The sequence below is a fragment of the Leptodactylus fuscus genome, chromosome 5 (assembly GCF_031893055.1).
Source record: "Leptodactylus fuscus isolate aLepFus1 chromosome 5, aLepFus1.hap2, whole genome shotgun sequence".
NCBI lineage: Eukaryota > Metazoa > Chordata > Amphibia > Anura > Leptodactylidae > Leptodactylus > Leptodactylus fuscus.
In genome coordinates, this window is record NC_134269.1 from 52,394,182 (window position 1) to 52,421,687 (window position 27,506).

Consider the following 27,506-nt stretch of genomic DNA (forward strand, 5'->3'; position numbering starts at 1 on the left):
AGAACGTAAAGGACGAATATGATGTCATTGCTACAGGAACGGCAAGACTAGAGCGCCTGAACAGATATGGTTTACGGTTTATGTTTCAAGTCTGTTAAGTCTTTTGAAAATCCAGATCAAGCTTAGAGTCGACTTCAGAATATCGACTGCAAGGTTGTTCCCGTAGTTGTTGGCCCATCCATGGAGGTGAAGTCTTTGATGGTCATTTCAGAGTCTGCTAGTTGCTTGCTGTTCTTTGCTCTTCGTGACAGAAGACCACCTATTCTTCTGAGCCAGCTGCGTACATCTTCTTTGAAGGACGGGGTGTACAATCCATAAACAAGAGGATCAGTGCAAGTGTGTAGAAGGCCAAAGAGAAACAAGCTATGGTGAACATACTCAGGGGTCAAGTGAATCATTTCAGGCTGGAACCAGTACCATATTCCCAATAGATAATAAGGGGTCCAGCAGACCATGAATGATACTACAATAACCAATGTCATCTTCAGTGTTTTCAGACGTGCTTTGGAGATTAGGTCATTTTTACTTCTTGCAAGCTCTGGGAAGAAAAACACATAGATTAAGAAATGTTTGCGGGTCACTGAATAAAGCATCCAGAGGGGCTCCGGCACCAATGCTTCAAAATGATGAAATTACACAACGGGCAAGATTTATTATCTCCCTATGCCAGATTTCTGGTATAAAAACTGTGTTTTTGCAACTTTTTAAGTGTCACTTGTGACTAAAATTGTTGCAACTGGTGTTTTTACATGTTTAAGATGTACATCTTAATTCTGATGCATTGGACCCCCAGTATGTTGCCTATACCATGCATTAGTCTTATAACACCTTTTATAACAATGTTATAGTATATAGTCCTTCTACCAATAAACTCTTAAAAAATATCTGCTAGTGGTCAAATAAAAGCTACCAAAATTTCCCATATAATGTTCTAATATAAAAAGTTCTAAACTAGTTATAATATTATATGGTAGTCACAAGCATCGCTTCATAGAACTCCTGAGCCTCTACCTTCAGCAGCAGGGGTGTAACTTAAGGGGGTGCAGTCGCACCAGGGCCCAGCAGCCTTAGGGGGTCCATAAACTCTAGTCTCAGTATTGAGATTGAAGCTTCCATCTGGCCCATAAACCAAGAAGACCCACAGATTACTCCAACCACACTAAGGTTCATTAAACTCCTTACCACCCATAACCATGACTAGCAAGAATTCGCTATAGGGATAGGAGGTAGGGGGCCCCGGACAAAAGATTTTACCGGGGTCCACAAGACTTTAGTTACGCCGCTGTTTAGCAGTGTTGGCTGATGCACCCTGTATAACCATATAGGTCGTGCATTCCTATCGCTAGCCACCGAGTGAATCTGCTGAGTATGTACATCGGCCTATGTCGTAGCAGAAACAAATTATCAAAAAAAGGGTAAGGTAGAGAATTTCATTTTTCACAGCATCTGATTTTTCTTATCAGGTACGCCCAGTCATAGACTGAGTGAGAGATGCGGCAGATACAATTTCCGAGCAAGCAGGAAGACTACCAATCCAATTTCTTCCAAAATAAACCCATGTGTTATTTTCATGCCATGGCTGACAATTGTGTATTAGGCCTCCTTCTTATGACAGTAGTGTTTTTTACTGTCTCAAATACTGAGCCAGGAGCTGCAAAAAACATGTCCGCATGTCATCTGCATTCCATAAGAGGACTTCCGTACACTGGTCTGTTCTGCAACTATGGGCAAAAATAGGACATGCTTGATAATTTGTGGTCCTTGAATAAGGCACAGACACGCAACTTCAAAAAATGTAGTCATGTGTATGGGTCCATAGAAATGAATTGGTCCATACTTGCGGATAAAAACTACGGTTGTGTGAACTAGGACTTAGTGTTTAGGAATTTATGAAAAAAACATAGTGGTATCAATAAAAAACTCAAATGGATAACACAGTTTACTTTCAGGACTATCTTTACATGGTTTAATATTCCACACACAGGTCACAGGGAAGACGTTACTCCAGAGATGAATTTTCTTGGATATATAGCTATGGAACCAATGTGGAGCACGTGGTTGTAGTAAGCAATGAGACATCAGCCTAGCTATTAATGGTGGTCCTGGTTATCTCAGGATCAGATTGTAGTACGGCACTAGTCCTGATAACCATAGGTGTCAGGATGTGCCGTAAATAATGGCTGCCAGGTTTTCATTAGCTGGATGGAATTTACTATTCATTAAAGGGAACTTGAATATTTTAGTCTGTCTGCTGGCAGCATGTCATATAGCAGGAGGAGCTGAGCAAATTGATATTATACAGTATATAGTTTGCTTACTCATTCAGGAAACATTTCAGAAAAAGCTGTAATGTGTGAGTATATGAGGAGCAGCACTATGTTTTGCCATTATATGTCTTGTATACTGCGTTTTTTTGTGGTGTCCTACTGCTGCAGGCTCTACTATATCTCTAATTGTCAGTTGTCTAGTGAGTGAAGACTAACTGATATGACATCTGTCATACACGGCACACACAGAACAGGAGATCTTAGTCCTCTAATTCTATCTCACATACACAAAGTAAAACAGCAACAGTATGCAGGGCATTGTACAGCAGTACTGAACAATGTAGCTGTGAATCCAGCACTATGGTGAGGTAAAGCACTCAGTAGAAGCTGCAGCTGTCTCTCTTCCTGTTACCCAGTAGCAGCTTCTACTTCCTCCTCCCCTCTCCTCTCCATAGACATCTATGGGCAGCATGTAACCTGATCTTTCACTGAGCTGAAAGTCCATCTTGTCTTTCCAGACAAATTTAGCAATGGCTTCAACGTGAGTGAAGAAGTCTGAAAAGTGGAGAGTAGTTGAGAAATTACAGTTAGAAACTTTATTATATTTGCTTGTACTATCATTTATGTTACTCTAGTGGATGATTTCACTCACACATAGACAGACTTCGCTATATAAGTGTGTGTCTCTCAGTCACTGAGTAGGACTGCCCATGGGGCTCTTAAGTACTGAAATAATTTTCACACATCCCTATATATCAATATACTTCCCTACTCCTGTTCTATAAGGCCTGGTTCACATCTGTGTTCAGTAATCTGTTCAGAGAGTTCACATGGGGACCCACCTGAATGGACTACCGAACACATTGGCAAGCGGTGTGCAGTGAAAGCACACGGACCCAATAGAATATAATGGAGTCTGTGTGTCTCCGCACAAATCTTGCGGACAGTAAAGTAGATCGTGAAGTACTTTTCTGTCCATATGTTCCGTGTGGACACCACACAGAATCCGTGTGCTTTCACTGCTCTCCGCTTGCTAATGTATTCGGTAGTCAGTTCCAGGGGGTCCTTATGCGGACTCCCCGAACAGATTACCGAATGCAGATGTGAACCGAGACTAACATGCCAGCACGGAAATATGCAACATGTTCCATGTGACAGATTTCAATTATATCTGATCCAGTGGAGGTGACCTTTCCCTTAGGACATTGCTGGTGCAGAGTCATGTAAATATTTTTTTTTAAATTACCAAAACGTTGAGAATTCAGCCCATAACTCAAATATTTTCAGAGTAGAACACAGCATAAATTCTAGAGGGTTCCAGTAAACATGTAATGATACCGCCTGGCTCTCTCTCTGTCATATACTACCGCCCCAGTGGAAATGCGCTCATTACTTATTGACAGATAAAAGCTGTGGCCCTGAATTGAAGAAGAACTGTCAGGCTAATATCTTGTTAAGGATTACTTAGGCACATGTTTCCCTTAACCCTCAAAGCTACAGCAGTACCCTACATGGAAAAATGTAATCGTCTTCCGCACATGACCCTTGACTTGGCTTACTCTGTGGATCGGAAATTCATTTCTTTGCATCCAAATCTCCAGTGAAAAGACTCTTTATAAGAAGCCATTATCTCTCTTGTCATTTACTATAAAATAAATTAGGTTTGCGAGCCCCCTCTGAGCATGACATTAAAGTGCTGTCACAGAGCCAATTAGCAGCTTTTCCTTGCATCAAAAAGCCGGTGTGGTGAAACAGGGAATGCACAAGCATTGGATGCCAGCAGGGCTACCCTGACAAGCCGGCAATGGCGTGGGGTAATAGAAGAGGATTTTCATGTTCACATTCCAAAACATTGACATCTCATTTTTTTGGTATTGTGCAATAAATCTTTGATGAAACACACTGTGCACTTATATTTAGTACTGGATATACAAACATATTAACACTGTACTGAACCCCCTTACAAAGTGTGAATGTTATTAATGAGGTTATCCCATCTCAAGGATCTTATCTAAACTGGTAGCTTTTGTAAATTGAAGACTTTTTCTAAATACATTGCTTTAGAAATTCAGCTTTGTTTGCCTGGTATGTGAATTAATTCTTCCCATTGTTTACACAGCGTTGCTATAACCACGGACCTGGGAGATAGGACAAGTGACGTCACTTATTAAGTGTTTGCAGGACAATCCGTTCAGTTAATTGCACTTTGCTTATAAAGCCGAGTCTGTTATCTCTCTATGTAAACACACAGATAACACTGAGTCCATTCTATACAATAATCTGCAGATTATCTGACCTACAGAAGTGTTGTGTGTCCCGTTTAGCAGGAGGGAAGGTTGCAGAGAGAAATATAGGAAGTGAGAAGCAGACGCTGCAGGCAGCCTGTCTGAAAGACTGAGATGGGTGAACCCCTTTAAAGTGTTGTTATCCTAGTGGGGTTTACTTTGCAACATTACTTAGTTGACATAGTTGGCTTTGCTTTGCACTGATGTTCCAATGTATGTACTAACCTATGTTTTTTGGAAGTAATATGCTCTTAAGGCCTCATGCACACTATTGACTTTGCAGGCCAAGGGTGTTCTGGGTTTTTAATGGAAGGCACTCTGATGACGTCATCAGTGCCTCCTGTTCTGCTCCATTCTGTTCTGTTGTCACAGACCTGGATAGGACATGCTCCATATTCCATGGAATAGAACAACTCAGTCGTGTGCATGGGGCCTAACAATTATGTGTTTGGTTGCACTGTTTATGTTGTTTTCCAAGTTAACTTGGTGTGGATTCTGGAGAGTGGTGACATATGGGCTTCATAAAATGGTAAAGATGAGATGAATATGGAACTGATTGGTGAACCTTGTAGGTTTGTAGTGTACAGTAAGCAGTAGAAAAGCTGAAAAGAGAGGTGGTCAGGTGCACAGGACTGACAAGAGCTGTATCAGCTAGGTCTGCAAGAGGCGTTGAGTTCGGCCAACATATAACATAAATGAACCTAAAATGTTGCAGGCCTGGATAGCAGTACCACACCACTTACAGTGTTTTGATCTGCATCATGCTGTGGTCTTATTTGGGACTTCTGTACAGAAAGAGGGTAATTCGCTACATGAAGTGTTTCTGTAATGCCTGCAAGTGTTTGCTGACCGTGCAAATAGATAGACCTGTACTATGGGCTGTAGGGAGGTTTGGATATACTGTAGAGTATGAGCAGAGGGTGAGAGTGTAATAACCTATTTTGGGCCTGTTATTACATTTAATTGTGAATTACTTTTTGAGATAGTAACCAATAATCTGTGTGTCCTCCAGAGGCTGTAACCACTAACCAGTGTGCCTTACAGAGGCTGTAACCGCTAAACTAGTGCCCCCAGAGACTATAATCAATAAGCTGTGTTTCTTCCAGATTCTACAACTACTAATCTGTGTGCCCTCCAGTAATCACTAAGCTGTGTTTCCTCCATAGCCTATAACCAATAAGCTGTGTTCCCTCCATAGCCTATAACCAATAAGCTGTGTTCCCTCCATAGCCTGTAACCAATAAGCTGTGTTCCCTCTGTAGCCTGTAACCACTAAGCTGTGTTCCCTCCGTAACCTGTAACCACCAAGCATGTGTTCCCTCCATAGCCTAGCCATAGCCAATAACCACTAAGCTGTGTTCCCTCCATAGCCTGTAACCACTAAGCTGTGTTCCCTCCATAGCCTATAACCACTAAGCTGTGTTCCCTCCATAGCCTGTAACCACTAAGCTGTGTTCCCTCCATAGCCTATAACCACTAAGCTGTGTTCCCTCCATAGCCTGTAACCACTAAGCTGTGTTCCCTCCATAGCCTATAACCACTAAGCTGTGTTCCCTCCATAGCCTATAACCACTAAGCTGTGTGCCTTCCATAGCCTGTAACCACTTAGCCGTGTTCCCTCCATAGCCTACAACCACTAACCTTTGTTCTCTCCATAGCCTTTAACCACTAAGCTGCTAAGTTGTGTTCCCTCCACAGTCTGCAACCACTAAGCTGTGCGTACCCAGTTGATACTTGCAACCAGGGGCGTAACTACCGTGGTAGCAGCAGTAGCAGCTGCCACAGGGCCCGGGCCATTAGGGGGCCCGGTGACAGCCGCTACCGCTGCGGTTTTTTTCAGTAGGCAGTTACGGGCCCTATTCACTTGCCGATCCTGGCTGGGCCGGGATCGGCAAGTGACACCGCGGGCCCCACAGGGGCTATCATTATACTCGGGGGTCTTTGCAGACCCCCGAGTATAATGACCGGCGGATCGGGAGAGGTAATAAACATAAAAAACTGTTACTTACCTCTCCGCGATCCTGCCAGGCCTCCGTCCTACTGTTGTCTGACGTCACATGAACCCAGCATGCTTCCCGGGTCATGTGACGTCCGACGTCATTAACGAAGGACGCGAGAGGAGGACAGCACAGGAGCCGGGGAACAGGTAAGAAGCAACAGTGGTTTTTTTCTTTAATGTTTTTATTCCCGATTTAGTCTCCGATTATTATACTCTGGGGTCTGAAAAGACCCCAGAGTATAATAATTGTTTATGGGTGTCCACAGAGGGACACTATTGGGGTTAACACTGTGTGTGCAGGGGACACTATAGGGGTTAACACTGTGTGTGCAGGGGACACTATAGGGGTTAACACTGTGTGTGCAGGGGACACTATAGGGGTTAACACTGTGTGTGCAGGGGACACTATTGGGGTTAACACTGTGTGTGCAGGGGACACTATTGGGGTTAACACTGTGTGTGCAGGGGACACTATTGGGGTTAACACTGTGTGTGCAGGGGACACTATTGGGGTTAACACTGTGTGTGCATTGGACACTATTGGGGTTAATACTGTGTGTGCAGGGGACACTATAGGGGTTAACACTGTGTGTGCAGGGGACACTATAGGGGTTAACACTGTGTGTGCAGGGGACACTATAGGGGTTAACACTGTGTGTGCAGGGGACACTATTGGGGTTAACACTGTGTGTGCAGGGGACACTATTGGGGTTAACACTGTGTGTGCAGGGGACACTATTGGGGTTAACACTGTGTGTGCAGGGGACACTATTGGGGTTAACACTGTGTGTGCAGGGGACACTATTGGGGTTAATACTGTGTGTGCAGGGGACAGTAAGTAAGGGACATAATAGAGTGCGGAGGAGGGGGTCAGTCGAGGTCTTCGGCGTCAGTTGGGATGGGGGGGGGGGGGCCATGTCAAAAGTTCGCCACGGGGCCCCGCCATTCCTAGTTACGCCACTGCTTGCAACCACCGAGCACCAAACCCATATGAAACTATAACTACCAAGCTAAGTGCCTTATACAGTATATTTATTTATTTTACTTGTACAGCACCAACATTTCCACAGTGCCTTACAGATATTGCCCCTTGTATTGTAAACATCAAGTGTTGTTCCTAATGTTGGAGTAAAGTTAGAGTGAATTGAACTATATATACTGGGTCCATCTGATTGTTGCACTATTCGTGAGTGGGGTAAAATGGCAGGGTCAATGAAGTGAGTTAGTGAGACTACATTGTTCTTAAATAATAGATATGGATAAGTGTTTTATGTCTTTTTACACATATCTGCTTACATGCAGTACTAATGATTTACAGGTATGACAATAAATGAGAATATATCAGTAGACAGAAGATTATGGATCTCCACATATGCTGGAATGAAGGAGTTGTGCCAACTAGTAATTCTGCCAAATCCCATTAAGAAGTTTGCATAACTTTGTCTTGACTCCAAAGACGGGTTAAGTGGGCTTTCAAACTTTATAAAATCAATTTAGAGACATTTTAGTAAAAAAGAGTGGGTGTAGCGCTCTCTAAGTAACAGCATAAGGATGTCTCACCTTTCTTGTGCTTCATCTGCTTGCCAATTTCCCAAAGTATTCGGGTGTAACAAACAATCATGACTCCCAGCGGTGTGATAAATAGGGTGCAAAATGTAAACATATTGTATGCCGTCTCCTGCCAACGGTGGGTGAAGCTCCCATGTGTGGCACACTGTGTAAAGTTAACTCCAGGAACAGTCTGCAGCCGGAAAAGGAACAGCTAGGGAACAGCAATAAAGAATGGTGAGTACAAAACCTGTCATCTTTATTAGATATGAAAAGCAGCACATAATATCCCCAAATAACAAGCCTTTACTTAAAGGGAAATCAAACAATAAACCAATTTGGGTAAAACCCAATAAAATATATAGAAAACTGCACTGAACCTATATCGATAAAAAACAGATTTTTTATTGAAGACACTTAGTAAAAACACACACGACGCTGATATGCCAGCGTTTCGGGGTAACCACCCCCTTTGTCAAGTGTCAAGTGGTTACCCCGAAACGCTGGCATATCAGCGTCGTGTGTGTTTTTACTAAGTGTCTTCAATAAAAAATCTGTTTTTTATCGATATAGGTTCAGCGCAGTTTTCTATATATTTTATTGGGTTTTACCTAAATTGGTTTATTGTTTGATTTTTGCCGCTCCCCTGTATAAGGGGACGTAAATAGAACTGCCGCTCATAGGAACCTTGTTGCACATCTAGTTGTGGTATATCCACTTTAATTGTCGATCTGCTCAGTGCACCCTATTTTTTGTACTTTTTTACTTAAAGGGAGTCTTTCATCAGAAACCAGCAACTCAACCCAGACAGCCTCAGGCAAACAGGCTAGGGGCACCAGAATCAAACTGTGAGATATTGCTGTTTTTGTCAATATGCAAATTAACTTTTTTTGGCAATACCCTCATTGCTCCCAAGAGCTCATCAGCATATAGACAAAAACAGTGATCTATTAGCAAAGGCCCTGATTCACAGGGGGAACCTTACTTTTTGAGTCAGGTGCCCCTAACTTATCCATCTGTGGGGCCGGGTTGTTAAGCTGGGTTCCAGTGAGTCTACCCTTAAAATACAATGTATGAATATTTAGAATCTTTTATGATTATACAAGGTCTGAATAGACAAGCAAAATAACTGAAATAATAGGCATAAAAACTTTCATGGTTTAACGCCTTCCCAGGCATTTTTTGATTTTCATTTTTCTCTCCATGCCTACCAAAGGACATAACATTTTTCTTTTCACAGAGCTGTATAAGGGCTTCATTTTTGCGGGACAAATTGTACTTCATAATGGTATGATTTATTATCCTATATTACCGTATATATTCGAGTATAAGCCGACCCGAATATAAGCCGACACCCCTAATTTTACCACAAAAAAACTGGGAAAACATATTGACTCGAGTATAAGCCGAGGGGGGAAAATCCACCATTGCAGATAAAAAGTCTGGTCATGTGCATTACAGCTCAGTAACTCCATGTGTCTCATAGAAATAGCAGTTAACCCCATCATGTCCCTCACATTAACCCCCTGTGTGCCTCACATAAGAGTTACTGATATGTGGGACATATGGAGGTAATAATTAGGTATCTTCATAATTAAGGTCCTTCATTAGTCCCCTCATGTGTCTCACATATTAGTAACTCTTATATGGAGCACACAGGGGTTAATATGAGGGACATGATGGGGTTAACTGTTATTAATGTGAGGCACATGGAGTTACTGAAACTAAATTAATAACTCCAAATGCCTGACATTAATAGGCAGAGTAACTAAAGGAAGGTCCCTGTGTGTGTCACGTTACTGTAGCTTCCTCTCCCCCATACAACAGACATCTTCCATAAGACACAATGAATCCTGGCCACTCATCTGCAGGGCAGATGCTAAATCCTAGTGTGCTAAAGGACCTCTGATGACGTCATGACCATGTGATCGGGCTCTGGTGTGGGCGGAGCTACTAGGATTTAGACTCAACCTTATCTGCAGATGTTACATACCAGTGGCTACAGGACCTTTGATGACATCACAGTCACGTGACCTCATGACAAGCCAATCACAGAACACTAGCACTAAAGGACCTCCCCCTTCCAGGTCCTTCCAGTTTTCTGTGCTCTGTGGACCCTGACTCGTGTATAAGCCGAGGAGAGCTTTTTCAGAATGAAAAATGTGCTGAAAAAAAATAGTATCAGCCACATGAACAAACAAATTAGCATGATCAATCTCACCAGACTCAGAGTATCAGGACACACCCAGGTGCCTCCTCTCACTCCCTGAAGTGCAGGCTCTTCAGCCTTTTTTTGGGCCAGTAATGAGCCTATGACCCACACCTGGGCTGAAGCCTACTCCAGACCCGCCCTGGAGCTCAATATCTCATATATATATATATATATATATATATATATATATATATATATATTTTCTAAATCTCACTACAGGGGCCCCAATCACCAATCATCTTGCTGCTCCCGGAGACCTACTACTGTGTGGCCAAATATCCCTGGCTCACAGAGTTAAGAATGATCTAGTTCAAAGCAAGAGCCAATTAGCAGACTGCTGACAGGACCCCAGGACAGAAAAAAATCAGAGGCAATGGCTAGGCAGCAAGCTACTCCTGTAACATTAATTCATGTTTGCAACATTTTAGATATTTGTGAACAGGTGTCAGGTGATATTTGTATGTCATTGTATAATGTACCCTATAATTAATTTTACCGGTGAGCCATAGGCGCTCCAGTCCGACATTGGTTTTAAATGAGTGGCTCTCTTTTATTATCTCAGAATTCTATAATAGAGTATAGGAAAATAGCTTTTCTAAAACCGACTATTACTCTAATGTGTGAACAAACTGTTTGTAATGATGATTTATTTGCGCAATTTGCAGTTAACTCTCTGGAAAAAAACTAGAATGCATTTTCCTTTTATTACCGTTTTATGCTGTTATTTTTGTATTGTTTCTTTGCAGTAATTAAATTACATTTTCTCAACTGATATTGTTATGCCTGGGGCTTAAAACCATTAGGTACACTGAATAATTAATGTATATGAAGAAGTACAGTAACTCCAGTCACCGGATTTTATCTGTGGTTTAGGTTATATTATATTTAACAACAAAAACTTAGACTGGAAAGACAGGGCATGGTGAGAGTCTAAAGGTCCACTATATGGAGAATTTAACCAAAGAGACACAGTTTGGAACAAATTTACTAGTTAAAATAGCTTTCAATAGTGAGGGTTTGATCTATTGCATAGACAGATGGAATAGTCTCCTACGGAGACACCAGTCCAGGTGTGAACCTAGCCTTACGTGTTTTGCATCTCACTTTCTACCAGTTACTGTGTCTTGTCTGACAAGTGGAAAGAAGTTAATGGGAAAGGGATGGGGCTTCTCAAAAGGGACCTGAGAATAATACCAGAAAATGCACAAATTAAATAAAGCCCATTAATAATCTAAAAATGACCGGCCAGAATCTGCTAGCGAACACATCTGAAAAAGCTGCTATTATTATACTCTGGGGTCTCTTCAGATGGAGGCCCAGGAGAGGTAATTAAACATAAAAAACAGTATTATTCACCTCTCCTTACGTTGGCCTCATTATGCATCATGATGATCTCTGACATTAGGAAGGAAGTTGTGCCAGAGCCCAGGGGAGGTACGTATATTGTTTAGTAAGTTTCTCACCTCCTCTGGGCCTCCACTTATTATTTTTTTTGGTATAATAACAGCTTTTAAGTGGCGAACCCCAAAATGTTCGTGTTTTACTGAGCCCAAAATTTGGGGAAAATTCTTAGGGCCACTACGGGATACTATACTGTGTGAAAGGGCCAATATGGGAAATTTTACTATGTTAAGGGGCCACTCTGGATTATTATACTGTGTGGATGGGCCATTATAGGACATCTACTACATGAAGGGACTACTATGGGACATTACATTGTGTGGAGGGACACAATGGGACATTATACTATGTGATGGGACCACTATGGGACATTAGACTGTGTGTTTTATGGGACATTATTCTTAGAAGGCTTTTCCAGGAATTGTGACCGAATGGACTTTGGCAGCAGACACTGGAGTGCTGGGGACAGGTGAATATGTTTTTTTAAAAATATATATTACACCTGCCCGGGCTTCCCCTACCTCCTGGAGTTTGCCCAATTCCTGGACAACCCCTTTAAGCAGCGCACTGAGGCTGGGTGTATGTCCCCAGTTTTTTTTCAATCACTCTGGGTTTAGTGACATATCTTATTAATCATTAGGTGCACTAAGACATACAGTTATATCCTGGTACACATGACTAAGCATGGCAGTCGCTCTGAAACAGAGAGGCCGCACTAGCTGCTGGGTCTGTGCTGTTACATACAGCAGGGACCTGACAGCATTGCCTGGGATCAGAGATGGCTCTGATCATGGACATTTAACCACTCAGATGCCATGGTCAAATGTGAACACGGCATATGAGTGATTACTTTCTATTTGATTCTCGGTAACAGGACGGCCCTCCGCAGCACGATTGCAGGAAGTATCCTGTTACCATAGTAGCCTGGAGCCTTCTGAAGGTTTCCAGCCTTGCCATAATATTGTAACTACTGAAGCCTGCCTGCGGTAGGCTTGAATAGTTACATAGCAAATCTGTCATAGACTGCAATACAGGTGATCATAAGTTCAAGTCCCCCTAGGAGGGCTAAACAAAAAGATAAAAGTTTTTTAAAATATAAAAAAATAATAAAAAATAAAAGTTTAAATCACCACGCCTTTCCCTAGATCACATATAAATAAATAAATAAATAAATAACCATAAACACATTAGACATCCCCAAGTCCAAAAATGCCCAAACTATTAAAATATAAAAACATTTGTCCCATATGGTAAACGGCGTAGCTAAAAAAAAATTAAATGGTTGATTTGGTGTTTTTTTGCTAAATTACCTCCATAAAGAATGAAATAAAAAGTCATCAAAACATGATACAGTACATTCCACATAGTATACATAAAAACTATATATGTCCCACAAAAAAGACACCCTACACAGCTCTGTACACTGTAATATAAAATGGCTACAGGGGTCGGAATTTGGTGATTAAAAGAATTTTTTTTTCTTGAAAATTTATAATTTTTCTAAAATTATTAAAATGTGAAAAAACTATATAAACTTGGTATCAACCTGATTGTACTGCCCTGCAGAATAAAACATAGCATTTTTACTGCAGAGTGGAAGCCGTAAAAGAAAAAGACATAAGTACTGCATTTTTTTCTCAATCCCACCTGACGCTAGGGTCACACCTGCGTTCTGGTCTCCGTTCTATGGTTTCCGTCTTCTGCATGCCAGAAGACGGAAACCACAGACTGGGTCCGGCCGTGCGCGGCGGTGAGCGTTTTAGGCTCTCCGCCGCGAAACCGGATTTTTTTATTCGGACACAGAGTACTGCATGTCCGACTCTGTGTCCGGATTATAAAACCTGGTTTCGCGGCGGAGAGCGCAAAACGCTCACTGCCGCGCACGGCCGGACAGCTTTCTCACCCATTCAAATGAATGGATGAGAAAGTCTCCTGCAGGTTTCCGTCTCCTGCCTCTGTTTTAGGCAGGAAACGGAAACCTAAAGTACGGAGACCGGGCGCAGATGTGAACGAGCCCTAATTCTGAATTGCTCTGTGATCGCCTAGTGCTGTCTGGTCCTGCTGCTCTGGTGTTTTCTTCCGGCAGAAGTCCTGGTGGTACGTGACCACTGAGGCCAATCAGCGGTCACTTGTGGCAGAGACTTCTGCTGTAAAAAAAACACCAGAGGAGTAGAACTGGACCATGAGTGCTGAGAGCAGGTAAATGGTTTTTTTTTTATTTATTTTTTTTAATTTAGATGAATTTTTATATTTAATTTTAATATATTTTTTTTCATCTTCCCCATCCTCATTATCCTGGACAACCTCTTTAAGTTAGCCTAGAATCTAGTCACTAGATACTCTAAAAGTGCTCCAGTTTATCAAACAGCATGAGACAATCTGGCACAAACTAGTCTAACCACTCGTTTACACCTGCATTTGGTAATCCATTCAGGGAGTCCATAAGGGGACCCCCCTGAACAGAATACCAAGCGCATTGGCAAGTGGTGTGCAGTGAAAGCACATGGACCCCATAGACCAGGGGTGCTCACACTTTTTCAGCATGTGAGCTACTTTATAACATGATCAAGTCCAAAGATCTACTACCCACTTCTTGTGGGTGGGGCGGGCCTGTGGGCGGGGCCGGGGCGGGTCTGTTGGCTGGGTGGGGTGTGTCTGTGTGTGTGGGGGGGGAGGACGGGCGGAGCGTGAGAGCAGGAGACAGCGGTGTTCTGTGGCCGCCCAGGGATCCCCGCTGTCTGCTTGTTCACAACGCAGGCTGAGAGTGTCCGTAGATGACTCTCAGCCTGCATTGTGAACAAGCAGCGACACGGCCTCCTCCATCCCTAAGAGTGGGGAGCGCGTCATCCCCCGGAGCTGCTGCTGCCCAGCCTGCAAGTGTCCGGAGTGCGTATCACATTGAAACCAATAGGGAAAAAAGCAGCCCATTCATTTCAATGGGGAGCGCTCGTATGCCGGCTCCCATTGAAATGAATGGGATCTGCTTTGTACGCGCTGATTCTGAATGTGTTTTACGTTCAGAATCAGCTCAGCGTATATTTAGTGTGAATGCACCCTAAGACTGAACTACTACTGTTTCCACCATCTAATAGATCTGTCCCTGATATATCCATTGCAGTCTCAGGCCTTACTATAACTCCTAAGCAGCATGCCCGCATGTCCTAAAGCTTTAAGCGCAATCTAAAGACATATCTTATCAGACATGCCTATCACAATTCCTAATGTAAACCCCTCCGTACCGTAATTAGAATAGCTAAAATGAACCCTCCTCTGTTCACGCTCACACATTACCTCACATGATATGATGTCGTTTCAGGCTAACTTTATATGTCCAGGCACCATCCACATGTTAAAGGACACGACTGGTGATGGTTCATAAAGTTTTATGTTTGTGTAATGACAGTGACCTCTATTACAACATTGTCTGACCTCTGTATAAGCAATGCCGCCCCTGCTACCTCTTGTGTCACCCCCTCTACCTCATAGATTGTAAGCTCTTGTGAGCAGGGCCCTCAGTCCCATTGTGTGAAATGACTATTTCTTTGTAATGTATCTTTTTGTCTGTATTTGAACCCTACAAACTGTACAGTGCTGCAGAATAAGTTGGCGCTATATAAATAAAATTTATTATTATTATTATTATTACCAAATGCAGATGTGAACGAAGGGTAAGTTTGTATTTTCTAAAAGTTAGATGGTCTGTTTGCACCACATGTGGTCTGAATCAGCCGTAGAATCCTCCTCAAGAAATAGCATGTCGCTTCTTTTTTCCACAAGTGGGAACAAACCACTCGCGGAAAAAGGAAATGACCGGCTGCCATTGATTTCAATGGGAGGCATTTTTTTGAGCAAAAAACCCGGTCTGAACTCAGCCTTAGGCCAGGTTCACACAGGATTTTTTGTTCCGGAACCTGAGGCGGAGGTAAAGAATGGGTGGCCGCGTCTGAATGCTGGTGCACTGCACCGGCATCCAGTCACGCACTCCGCTCTGGATTAGGCCCAAATGAATGGGTCTAGTCGGGAGGAGGGAGTGTCTTCAGGCCGAATTGCGAGGCGAATCTGCTTGAAGAATGAGCATCTTGCTCCTTTTTTCCGGAAGTCGGAAGTAACGGCTCCTGGAAAAAAGAACTGACCGGCTCCCGTTGATTTAAAAAGAATCCTGTGTGAACTCACCCATAGAGTATTGGGCTGAGATTGCCTTAGAAACCTAAGAGATAGTTGACACTGAGGCAGCGTGGGCTGAATATATTGTCAGCTGTGGGTAGTTTGGGGGAGCTGTGAGTGATGCCAATCCAAAGGGGAGCCAAAGTGACCTTGTGAAGACTTGCGCTTAGTGTGTAGGAGTTATTCAGTTTACTTATGCTAAATAGCTATGGTCTCTGAGAAGTTAACATTGACCAGATTGAAGTTGGGGCTTTCTAGTGTGATGAGTGAAAGTTATGTGTACAATACTGTTATAACAGAGTTCTAGTTTTTCCAGGGTTCCATTTTAGAGATGAGAGAACCGGTTCAGGACAAACCAAATTCGATCCAAATTTTTCAAAAGTTTGGGGTTTGCCCGAGAATCATGATGTTGTCAATTTCATCCCGAAACAAATCCATCTGAACCTGAAATGAACCGAATCTTCAGAGGTTTGCCCGCCTCTGTTTCATATCGCCAAGTGTGAACAGCAGCTAAGAAGGGTAACGGCACCACCTAGTTGCAATTAAGCATAAAGTACATTTTATTGTGAGCTGAAACCATCAAAAGTACGATGCCTTAAAAACTAAACATCAGCTGTCAAGTTTCACTTTAAATCTAAATTAATATAAAAACAAGAATCAAAACTTAGAAAAATATTGATCATCTATACCTGTGGTGATGCCAGAAGAAGGCTACCGATCCAGGCAGTCCATAGCATGATACGGTTGCGTTGGCCAGCACTTGTAAAGCTGAGTGGGTACAGAATAGCCCAATGGCGGTCGAGGCTGATCACCACTAGCACTAATGCAGCAGAATACATAGCAAATAGCTTCCCAAAGTTAAGAATCTTGCAGGAAAGTTCATCTGCGTACCATTGTACCATGACATTCCACATTGCATCCAAAGGCATGACTAAGAAAGTAACCAGCAGGTCGGCCACTGAGAGGCTAAGAATAAGGATCCGGAGATGAGACTTGCACCGTTTCCCACTGATGCTGCATAGTACGGCCACATTACTGCATGATGCTAGGAGGAAGAAGCAACAGGTAATGCCCACACGTACTTTGGCAGCTGCTGTAAATGTAGGCTCTCTCCAAGGGCCTGGAAAGCCCACTGCTGAGACGTTGGCATCAGACAGGACCAGATGGCTTTGATTCACAATAGCTGGCAGCATAGCCATGGTCTAGAATATACAAAAAAATGGATTAGGAAGGAATAGACAATTTTAATTTCAATGTGGAGATTATACTATATCCTGTTTTGTTCAGGATTTTATAAAGATGTATAAAAGTAAAGTCTTCAAGTTAACCTGGGACATTTGTTATGCACTAGTATGTGTCGTGCTGCCCATATAAAGGCAAATTCATCAATCTGCTTCAGCCGAAGGGATCTATAGTCAATTAACACATTAATGGATCCGGCTTCTCATGTCTTCAGAGGATTCTCACTCTTACTTACTAAGCACAACACATAAACTACTATGTCAATATAATTTTGGTGATGACCCTATCATCTGGAATATGTATGCAAGTGCATGTCTATAAAATAGCTTTGCAAATCCTAAATCGCTGATGATAATTAATGAATATCAGTCCTGTTAGGGTTATACCGAAACGTTGCAGAAATGCATACAGTATGGAAGGGGTTACTGAAATTCCGCACACATTCTGCAGAAATATCCATGGTGGCACACAGAGTCCTGTACTGGACTCTGTACAATGCTTCAAGGAGCCTTTAGAGAGAATTCCTCCATATATACACTATTGGCTGGCACTTGTCAATCTGTTGGAGTCTTCTGTACAGTTGAGGCTCTGTGTATTGCTACAGGTGCCTCTGTGCCCTTTCTTGCCCCAAACATCAGCCACAAAAATTGTTCTGCACTTCGCTCACCACTTTGTACAAATGTGGGTGAACAGGACAAGAATCAGGGAGAGCCTCAGCCTGACATATTTATTATTCATAAATCAGTCGTGCCCTGCGGCATTCAGGGATTTTATTAAGACTCGTGTATGAAATGCCAGTCTTAATAAGTCTGCCCCAACCTATTAGAAAGTTGTAGAACTTTTCACTATACGATGACTTTTCAGCTGGTTGCATAAAACCAGAAAATACTAATAATGTCATATCAATGGATAAAATTTTTTTGGGTTTGACCAAACCCAAAATGTTTGCAATATTTGTAATGAATTCCATAGGGGCCACTATGGGACATTCTACTGTGTGGCATCCCTATAGGACATTATACCTGGTAAAGGGCCACTGTGGTTCATTATATTGTATGGAAGCCACTGTGGAACATTATATTGTATGGAAGCCAATATGGGACATTATACTGTGTAAAGGGGCAACTATGACACATTATACTATGTGGAAGGGCCATTATTGGACATTATATTTTATGGAGGCTACTGTCAGCCATTATATTGTTTGGAGGTCACTATGGGATATTATACTGTATAGAAGCCACTGCAGGACATTATATTATATGGAAACCACGTTGGGATATTATACTGTATGGAGCCCACTGCGGAACACTACATTGTACGGAGGCCGCTTTGGGACATCATATTGTGTAAAGGGGCAACTAGAGAACATTATACTATGTGGAGGGGCCACTATGAGACATTATATTTTATGGAGGCCACTGTGGGCCATTATATTGTTTGGAGGCTACTATGGGACATTATACTGTATGGAGGCCCCTGTGGGACATTACATTGTATGGAGGCCATTTTGGGACATTATACTATGTGAAGGTCACTATGGGACATTATACCTGGTAAAGGGGTCACTTTAAGTAATTACATTGTGTGAAGAGAGGCACTATAGGAAATTATACTGTGTGGAGGTTACTGTGGGACATTATATTGCATGGAGGGGCCAAGTTGAGACATTATACTGTATTTGAAGCCCTGTGTGGAGGGTCTCTGTGGGACATTATACTGTATGAATGAGGCCACCATTGGGCACTGTACTGTGTGAAGGGGCTACTATGTGACATTATACTGTGTGTAAATGGGGTGTCATACTGTAGGGCGGCCAAACAAAGAGGGCATTTTACCATGTGGGAGCCAGGAAAGGGGGAGTTATGTCATGTGGCAGTGTGGGCAAGTCAAAAGTTTGTTATAGTAGCCAGTCTTTGCAAGTTACTCCCATGGATCACACTGAACCTAACAAACCATTACCAGGTGCAATGTCTACCTTGAATTTTTCCCGCTTTGCAGCGCTGTACGCACACAGAAGCTAGTGATTCTCATGGATCTCAGGAGGCCTTTCTGTCACATTATGGTACTTAATATTTATGACATTCATGAAGGTGTACGCTGAACAGAGCTGTTTTTAAAACTGATGCTGAGATAATGAAAAGTGGTTGTCGCCATCTGTTTCTGGCATAAAGTAAGCTGTCTCACCATATCACTGATGTCTCCTTTCTAGATGTGTGCCCTGTGTCCACATAGTCGTCACCAACATGATATCTTATGGAGCTCCTGCAAAAAAACAAAAGCAGGTAAGATTTTATTGATTATTTATTGCCTATATCTCTTGCCATTGCTCAGAGGTAGAACCTGTCAAACGTTCATGGCATCTTTCCAAGTCATCTAGATTAAATTTCCCCTACTGTTTTGAGTCTTCAGCTCCTATGCAGACCTGAGTGTCTCCATAGTAACAGACTACAAATAACCCCTTGTAGTCTAAGGGAGCATTCACACGGCGTAACGTCCCGCGAGATTTGGCACGTGTACGCCGCGTGACCCTTTGCGTGCCGTACACGCTCCCATTCATTTCAATGGGAGCGGGGAGCGTATGCGCCGCGCTAGTTTGCGGCCGTGCATTTATTCACGGCCGCAAACTAGTGCGGCGCATATGCTCCCCGCTCCCACTGAAATGAATGGGAGCGTGTACGGCACGCAAAGGGTCACGCGGCGTACACGTGCCAAATCTCGCGGGACGTTACGCCGTGTGAATGCTCCCTAATCCTCCAGCCACACTTAGCTATTACACAGAGAATGGAATAGGACGCAGACAGCGCTGTTCTCTGTGTAGTAAATACAGCTGGTGTGCCCAATACACGAGAACAGAGTCTGCTTCTTGTTCCATTGTTTAAGTATCAGCTGCCCAGAACAGCTGATCGCTGAGGGTGTCGGGTCCCCACGATCTGGTATTGTTCTATCTTATCCTAATATTTGTAGCCCAGAAAACTCCTTTAAGATAGGATAAAGAATAAATGTCTGATTCCTTGAGATTAGCTGAGTGTATTATATGACTGGAGCTGGAGGGGTGGTGCGCATGTTTAGCCACCACTCATTTCATTTCGAGGGACTGCCAGGACAGAGAATGTAATGTATATGACACATTCTCTGCAATTTTTTTCATACTGCTACTATATCCGTTTTCACACTTACTGGAAATATAGTAACTGAATAATAGAATAATATTCAGATGTAGCAGAGTTAATCCACGTTTCTGCACAGGGATAATTGCCTGGATCAACAAAAGCCAATGAGAAACTGAAAACTATCTTTTCACTGACTTCTTATTGGCGTATGTTGTCTCCTGTAATAAGATATTATGTTGCAGCAATTTCTCACATATATACAGAAATGTGGATTAACTCTGCTACATCTGTATATTACTCTGAGTTTCTATTCCTATCTGGTTTTATGTTCTACTTTATTAAATGTTATATCGTTGATAGTACCATTCATGTAGCTGATTGGTTTGTGGCAATGTGTCATAGTGCAGCAGTCGGTGCTAGAAGCTTGGAATACAAACAGTATGCGATATACATCTCATGAGTCTGTAGGGATTAAAATGACTGATGTTCTCTTAAAGTGAACCTGTCACATTGAAAAAGTGGTCTAATCCGCAGGTAGCATGTTATAGAGCAGGCGTAACTGAGCAGAATGATATACTTGTGTGGTCCTACTAAGTGATAGGCAACCTTTCTTACATGTGCACATACATAGATAGCTGTCAATCACTGAGTAGATCCACCCACTGGACTCCTAAGCCCAGAACACTTGGTATTTTACATCAAAACCCGCTATCTTCTCCATCATCAAAGTGACAATTTGCAGCAGACGCTCTTTTACACAGAGCAACCTCCAGGCATTGATTGTACCGCAGGGAAATTTTATACTTTATTTACACTTTAAAATGTATAGATTATTCTTGCCATGAAAAGTTAGACATGTTACCCTTTACAGAATCTTATACGGAGTGAACAGAGTCTTATACTCTTGGAGATAAAAGTTGTGGCTTGACTCTTGAACACTGCAGTCCAATAGACCATCCATAAGGACAGTAGGAATACCCCTGGAGATATGGTGTATACCTCCCTTGGTGTACACTTACCACAAGATGAAAACCTAGGCTTTAGTGAATTGTGTGTAAGCCCACAGCTCTTCTATATTATACACATAAAGATTAAGGCTGGGGCTCCACGGGCCGGAAACGCCACGATTTGCCCATGGTGGAAAGCGTTTTATAGTGCAGGGAAAGTGGATAGGATTCCAGCAAATCCCATGCCCACTTTGCTGTAAAACCCATTGTGTGGACACACTGCTATATCCAAAACCAGCACGGTTTTGGCAATCACAGCATGTCAATTATATCTACAGAAACGCCGGCGGTATAATTGTAACTGGAAGACTCTGCGAACCTTGTTTAAAGCGCTGCGGGAAGAACTGCGATACGCTACAGCACTTTATTGCTGAAGAACGTCCCCTGGGGCCATAGCCTAAAGGATAAAGCAACCCTCTAGTTTGCAATAAAAATGTCACAATAAATATATAATCTATAGCTAAAAAATCTAGTGCCCTCATTTTTGATCTTCCTGTTGCAGATCATCTGATTCCCAGTCTCTACTTTGTCTTGGGTTTGGGACCTGGAAGTAGCCCTGAGAAAAAAATTAAAAATGGCTCCATTTTTTAGGCAGGCTCAGTGCAAGTAGGTGGAGTCAGCACAAGTAGGCAGGGCCAGCACAAGTAGCTTGTCAGTGTAAAGTCCTGTGTAAAGGCAGCAGTCCTATGTAAGTAATGTTATAGGCAGTGGGGTCAGAGGGGCAATTAAACTGTAGGTGCAGCCGCAGCCGCCATCACACTCACAGTCCACTGATTCCTCAATTTAGAGGCTCGCAGCATTTGGGCAAACTCCAGAGGAGCCTGGGGCAGGTGTAACATAAAAAAAGTTCAGTTGCATGCCATGCTTTAGTCTTCAGACCCCATGCACCCCAAAAGATCACTGAAGCCAATTAGCGGCCTCAGCAGTCACTGGAGAGGGACAGGTGATGTATATGAGTGACATTACCGGTCCCTCTTCAGTGACAGCCTAATTGGTCTCAGCAGTCATGTGGGGTGCAGGGGAAATGAGACACGGTGCATGACTCAATGGGCTGCGGTGTCAGACACGGGAAACCTGGGGATAGCTGAGTATATTTTCTGTATTAATGTTACTCCTTTTTAAGAATGATGTCCTTTAGTGCACACAGTATAATGTCCCACATTGTTCTTAAACAGTATAATGCCCCATAGTGGCCACTTCACATAGCATAATTTCCCATAGCGTCTCATAATGTCTCACATTAGCCCCTACACACGGTATAATGTCCCATAGTGGCCCCTCTACACACTATAATGCCATATTGTGACCACGCCACACAGTATAATATCTCATAGTGGCCCCTCCAAACAGTAAAATGTATCACAATGGCCCCTCCACACACTATAATGTCCTATAGTGGCCCATGTGGTTTTCTTTATGAATGCTCCAAAAATTTCAGGTCCAGAAGAACCCAAAATTTTATATTAATTATTATACACTAGCGTCTCTTAAGTATGAGGCTTCCACTTCTAATTATACCATGTGAACATAGCCTTAAAGTTCTGTCTACTTATAAATTCTTTTATTTTCCCATTGGCTACTATACTTAGTATTTGAGTATAGAAAGTATAGCAGTATTTTAACCCCTTTCACATTCTGTCTCAGGAAGAGTTAAACAAATGTTAATTATTGAATCATTTATAAAGTTATAAGTTGTAAAATTAAAGTTGTTAAAAAAATTCAGCTAATCCTGCAAAAAACAAGCCCACATATGACCATGTCAACACAAAAATAAAAAAAAGTTCTGGCTCTGGCAATATGAGAATGAAAAAATGGAAAATAATATTGTCCTTAAGGCAAAAATTGGCAATGTCCTTAAGGGATTAAAGAAAGAGATAAAAATATATTGTTATTACTACTGTTGCCTAACATGGTGGATAAGGAAAAAATTTACATGCACTTACAACGTAAGTTTCAGTGGTTCTCATGTATAGAGGTTTGTTTTTACTTAAAAGTGTATCTTATATGAGATTGCTATGCAATGTCTGGATCTGTATTTTCCTTGAATAATGCAGAAATGCACATGATAAGTAGATATCATACAGTGCAGAGTTCTTCTTTTCCAGGAGGTCATCCCTGGCGTCTTAGAACACAGAGCGTTTTCTTTTCTTTTCCTTGTACCAAGCGCTCATGTCATTTCCACTTACACTTTACATATTGCTCACCTGCTGTGAAATGTCAGTGGGTCCCTGACTGTGGATCCCTCTTAAAATCATAATTGTCTATTGTTATGTATGGGAAAGGTTCCATAACCCTTAAGATATCCAATTTCTTGACTGCAGCAGATCACCTAGTGGTGCAATGGCAGCAAACAATGGGGTGAACTTGCTGAAACAACCTAGAATCCTTCACCTCTCTTTTGTGGTTCGTTGGGTAATGAAGGACAACCCCTGGGCTGCAAATCCTAAGAGATCCATCTAATCCCTTATCCAAATAGATGTATCGGACACTACACATAAATATCTTAAAACGTCAGTGGAGAGTTAACTGCAGTACCCTGAGACGTCTTTCTATCCCTAATTTCTGTCAGTGAGCTAGAAACAAATTGCCTTCCAATTCCTGAGAAAATTAGGAGATTAAAGTGTCACCAATCTGTTAGGGAGAATGATTTTAGTGTGTCCCCTGCTACAGTAGATAACTATGGCGCCTTGTATGGGGTGATTAATGAGTTACTACAGAGCTGGGCTATAGCATCTCACTCTGCAACTAAAATATGGATTCGTATCCAAAGTGTTCATTGCTTTCCTCCTTATAATTACAGATCGGGGTCTATCGTGTATGTACTCTGAAATGTAAATGAATATTTATGACCGAAAGTGAATCATTAAAATGCAGAACAATTAATTGAATCGGCGTATCTTTTTAGCAAGGCAAATGTCAGGAAATGCAAAATTCTTGGAAATATCGTGTTTCTGTAATGCACATCTGGTTGATACAGATGTCTAGGGAGATGTCAAGAAAATTAATTGATAGGACTAAAGTGTCACTGCCTGAAACACAATGGTGGAATAGTAACAGGACACTAAAAAGTATAGGACTGCCTAAAAAGAAAGCCTACGCCTGTGTCTGACTCTGTATAAGGAACGCCAAAGGTTAATGACATTATTTTGCTACATGGCTGAGAAGAACACTCATAAAATATAGTATATGCCTGCTGTTCTGTATCCACATGAGACTACAGCGAGTACAAAATATTTATAATATATATAGTTACATATGCTTGAATAAAAGAAGTATATATATCAAGTTCAATGTCTAATCTTACAGCATTGATCCAGATGAAGACAAAACCCCCGATGAGGCGGACGCCAATTACCCTATATACTTAAAGTATATAAAATTCTACAATATAACAATTACATTACTAATACAGTAAATAATTCTGCACTCACCGGATTTCGTTTTCCTGCTACATTGTACCAGCACCTCTCCATAGGAGTCCTTTAAACTTCTGCTTGTCCTATACAGGTACCCAGATCTGAGTCTTCACATCCTCGCTATGCGCACTACTATATCCCTGCTGATGCTTCATAGAGGCAGCTGAGAGATGAGCAGTGAATCTTGTGGGAGGGGAGACACAGGATAAAGCCAGTAACAGGCGACCTATTGAAGATAAAGTGCAGCGTCTAGCACAGTAAGGTACCACAAGATGCACAGGCTCTCTCCAGGAGTCCCACTAATGCCCCATACATGCATTTGTAAAATGTCCAGTGTCCTGCAATGGCTCAGTCAGATTAAACATGGAAAATAGTAAGATGTGCAATTCCAGAAAAAAACTTATGCAAGATGAAATAAAAAAGGATCTAATAGTATGTCCTATGTCTGACGCTGAACGTCTTTGTTCACGAAAGGCAGCTGGAAATGGAGAATAAAGTGATAGTTGTGAATAGAGCTGGAAGCGGATAGAAAACTAACAAATACAAGTGAATGCTGAGACTTGTCCCAACAATGACAAAGCCTGAGATCAGCCATTTGAATAAAAAGATTGGCTAGATTTATTAGTTCAAATGTGCCAGTATTTTGGCTTAACATGCACCTAAAAGTAGCACAAACATCTATTGTCTTGTTGATAATTTTTGCATATTGCTAGACACTTCTCAAAAGTATCTATTAAAGGGGACTGGTTATGAAGGGTTCTGCAGCAGATTTATTAGCACTGCGTTCTGGCTTTTTGGAACAATCTAAAGTAAGACAGTCTTTAGCTGATGTAAGGAAAATAATCTAATGCAGCAAGAAGCTAGAAGTCCATCACATAGTGTGAGAATAAATCTGGAGCCTTTTCTGGCAGCCTCAGTCTATGATGTCTTAATATCACACACCAGTAGTAAATCTGTCCCATTGTTCAAGGTGGGCATCCCTTTAAAGAGGACCTTTCATCATATCGGGCACATGCAGTTTTATATACTGCATGTGCCGTAGGGTTTTACAGTCAGAAGGGCGTTTCTGACACTTAGCCAGGGACGCCCTTCTGCACGGCAGCGCCTATCGCGCTGTACTGTGGAGCGGGGAGGAACGCCCCCTCCCTCTGCTCACAGAGCTCGTCCATAGACGAGTATTATCAGGAGGGGAGGGGGCGTTCCTCCCCGCTCACACTGTACAGTGTGATAGGCGCTGCTGGGCAGAAGGGCGTCCCTGGCTAAGTGTCAGAAACGCCCTTCTGACTGTAAAGCCCTACGGTACCGGGACCGATAGGGCTTTACACCGGGCATAGATCGGGAAAGCCGACAGTGTGCTGAATTCAGCGCACTGCCAGCTTTCCAGCAGTATATAACACTGCATGTGCCCGATCTGATGAAAGGTCCTCTTTAAAGAGGACCTCAGGCACATGTGTTTTTATATACCACTAGAAAGCCGACGCGCTGAATTCTATGCAGTGTTGGCTTTCCCGTTATGTGCCCCGGGGCTGGAGATATCAGTGCTGTTATAACGGCAAGAGCATTCCTGACAGTCTAGCTGGGCTGTAAGGAACGCCCTCCCCCCCCCCCCAACATTACCTATCCATAGCCCTGTACTGTCAGAGGGGAAGTTTCTTACCACCCAGCGATAACGCTATGCTGTGAAGAACAACGCACCTGACTATACATGTCCAGAGACAAGTACAGGGGGGCATTCTTCACATCTTAGTGTCAGTGCTGGGTGGTAAGAAACACCCCCTCTGACAGTACAGAGCTATGGGCAGGTAATGTCAGGGGGAGGATGTTCCTCACAGCCCAGCTAGACTGTCAGGAACGCTCTTCCGACAGTGGGCAGAGATCGGTAATGGCACTGATATTTCTAGCCCCGAGTACATAACGGGAAAGCCAACAGTGCATTGAATTCAGTGTACTGTCAGCATTCTGGCAGTATATAAAACTGCATATGCCCAAGGATATGAAAAATCCTCTTTAATAGAGATGAGCGAGTACTGTTCGGATCAGCCGATCCGAACAGCACGCACGCATTGAAATGAATGGACGTAGCCGGAACGCGAGGGGTTAAGCGGCCGGCGTCAAAGCGGAAGTACCAGGTGCATCCATTCATTTCAATGCGTGCGTGCTGTTCGGATCGGCTGATCCGAACAGTACTCGCTCATCTCTACTCTTTAACACTTTAGGTAACGGTAGCTGGCTATCAATGGCAGGACATGCAATGGGCACCATGAAACCGTATTTCCCTCTGCTAAGTGCCTGGAAATAGTCCAGGAAGAGACAAAGAAGTGTAATGAAGGTGTCATCTGTGTGTGATTGGTGGACAAGAAAACTGTGGAAGTGACTTGCGTTTGTTGGAAGATCAAACAATCCTCTCCACTGGCAGTGCGTGTTGACCTTCAAGAGCCTGTTCACCATATGCGCATGCCTTTATGTAAACACTGCTCCCAACATCTCCTAAAAGTTAGGTCGGAGCAGTTTAGATGGTGGCCAATTTGTGGAAACGATCTTCATGCTTCTCTAAGTCCTATGATGCTCCCCCTCCCAAAGTCTCTCAACTGGGAAAAATGTCATTGAGGGTGTTGTAGAAGCATGTCTAGCAATTGACGATCACTTGCCAAAAGGCACACTTCCGAATTGTAGACTGGGAACATTACAGGGCAACAGGGAAAATATTTTTACGCCCTCTTGTGGCAAACCCCAATGTCTAATCAGACCACATCTGTAATCATTTGCCTGACACATAACTGCATGGCGAGTTTTGCAACAAGCTGCCATTTCTATTCGGGTTTGTTCTTTTTTGTCAATGCATCATTCATAGG

The 27,506-nt window shown here is 42.6% G+C and overlaps 1 protein-coding gene across 1 annotated transcript; it reads right to left on the reverse strand.

Moving 5' to 3' along the window:
• Positions 1 to 68: 68 nt before the first annotated feature.
• LOC142204844 (gonadotropin-releasing hormone II receptor-like) lies at positions 69 to 24,805 on the reverse strand. Its single transcript, XM_075276171.1, has 5 exons — positions 24,670 to 24,805; positions 19,306 to 19,383; positions 16,566 to 17,078; positions 8,112 to 8,313; positions 69 to 538 (listed from the first exon to the last, which is right to left on the reverse strand). The coding sequence occupies exons 2-5, from the start codon at positions 19,306 to 19,308 to the stop codon at positions 135 to 137; spliced, it is 1,122 nt and encodes a 373-aa protein (XP_075132272.1). The 5' UTR covers positions 19,309 to 19,383; positions 24,670 to 24,805; the 3' UTR covers positions 69 to 134.
• Between the last annotated feature and the right edge of the window lie 2,701 nt (positions 24,806 to 27,506).

What these genes read in the sequence shown, in the direction of transcription:
- LOC142204844 (XM_075276171.1), bottom strand. An exon ending in TTCTTCTGGCATCACCACAG is followed by an intron (nt 8,314 to 16,565) that starts GTATAGATGATC and finishes GCTGTTCCCTAG; the next exon opens with CTGTTCCTTTTCCGGCTGCA. An exon ending in GCAGATGAAGCACAAGAAAG is followed by an intron (nt 539 to 8,111) that starts GTGAGACATCCT and finishes TTTTCTTCCCAG; the next exon opens with AGCTTGCAAGAAGTAAAAAT.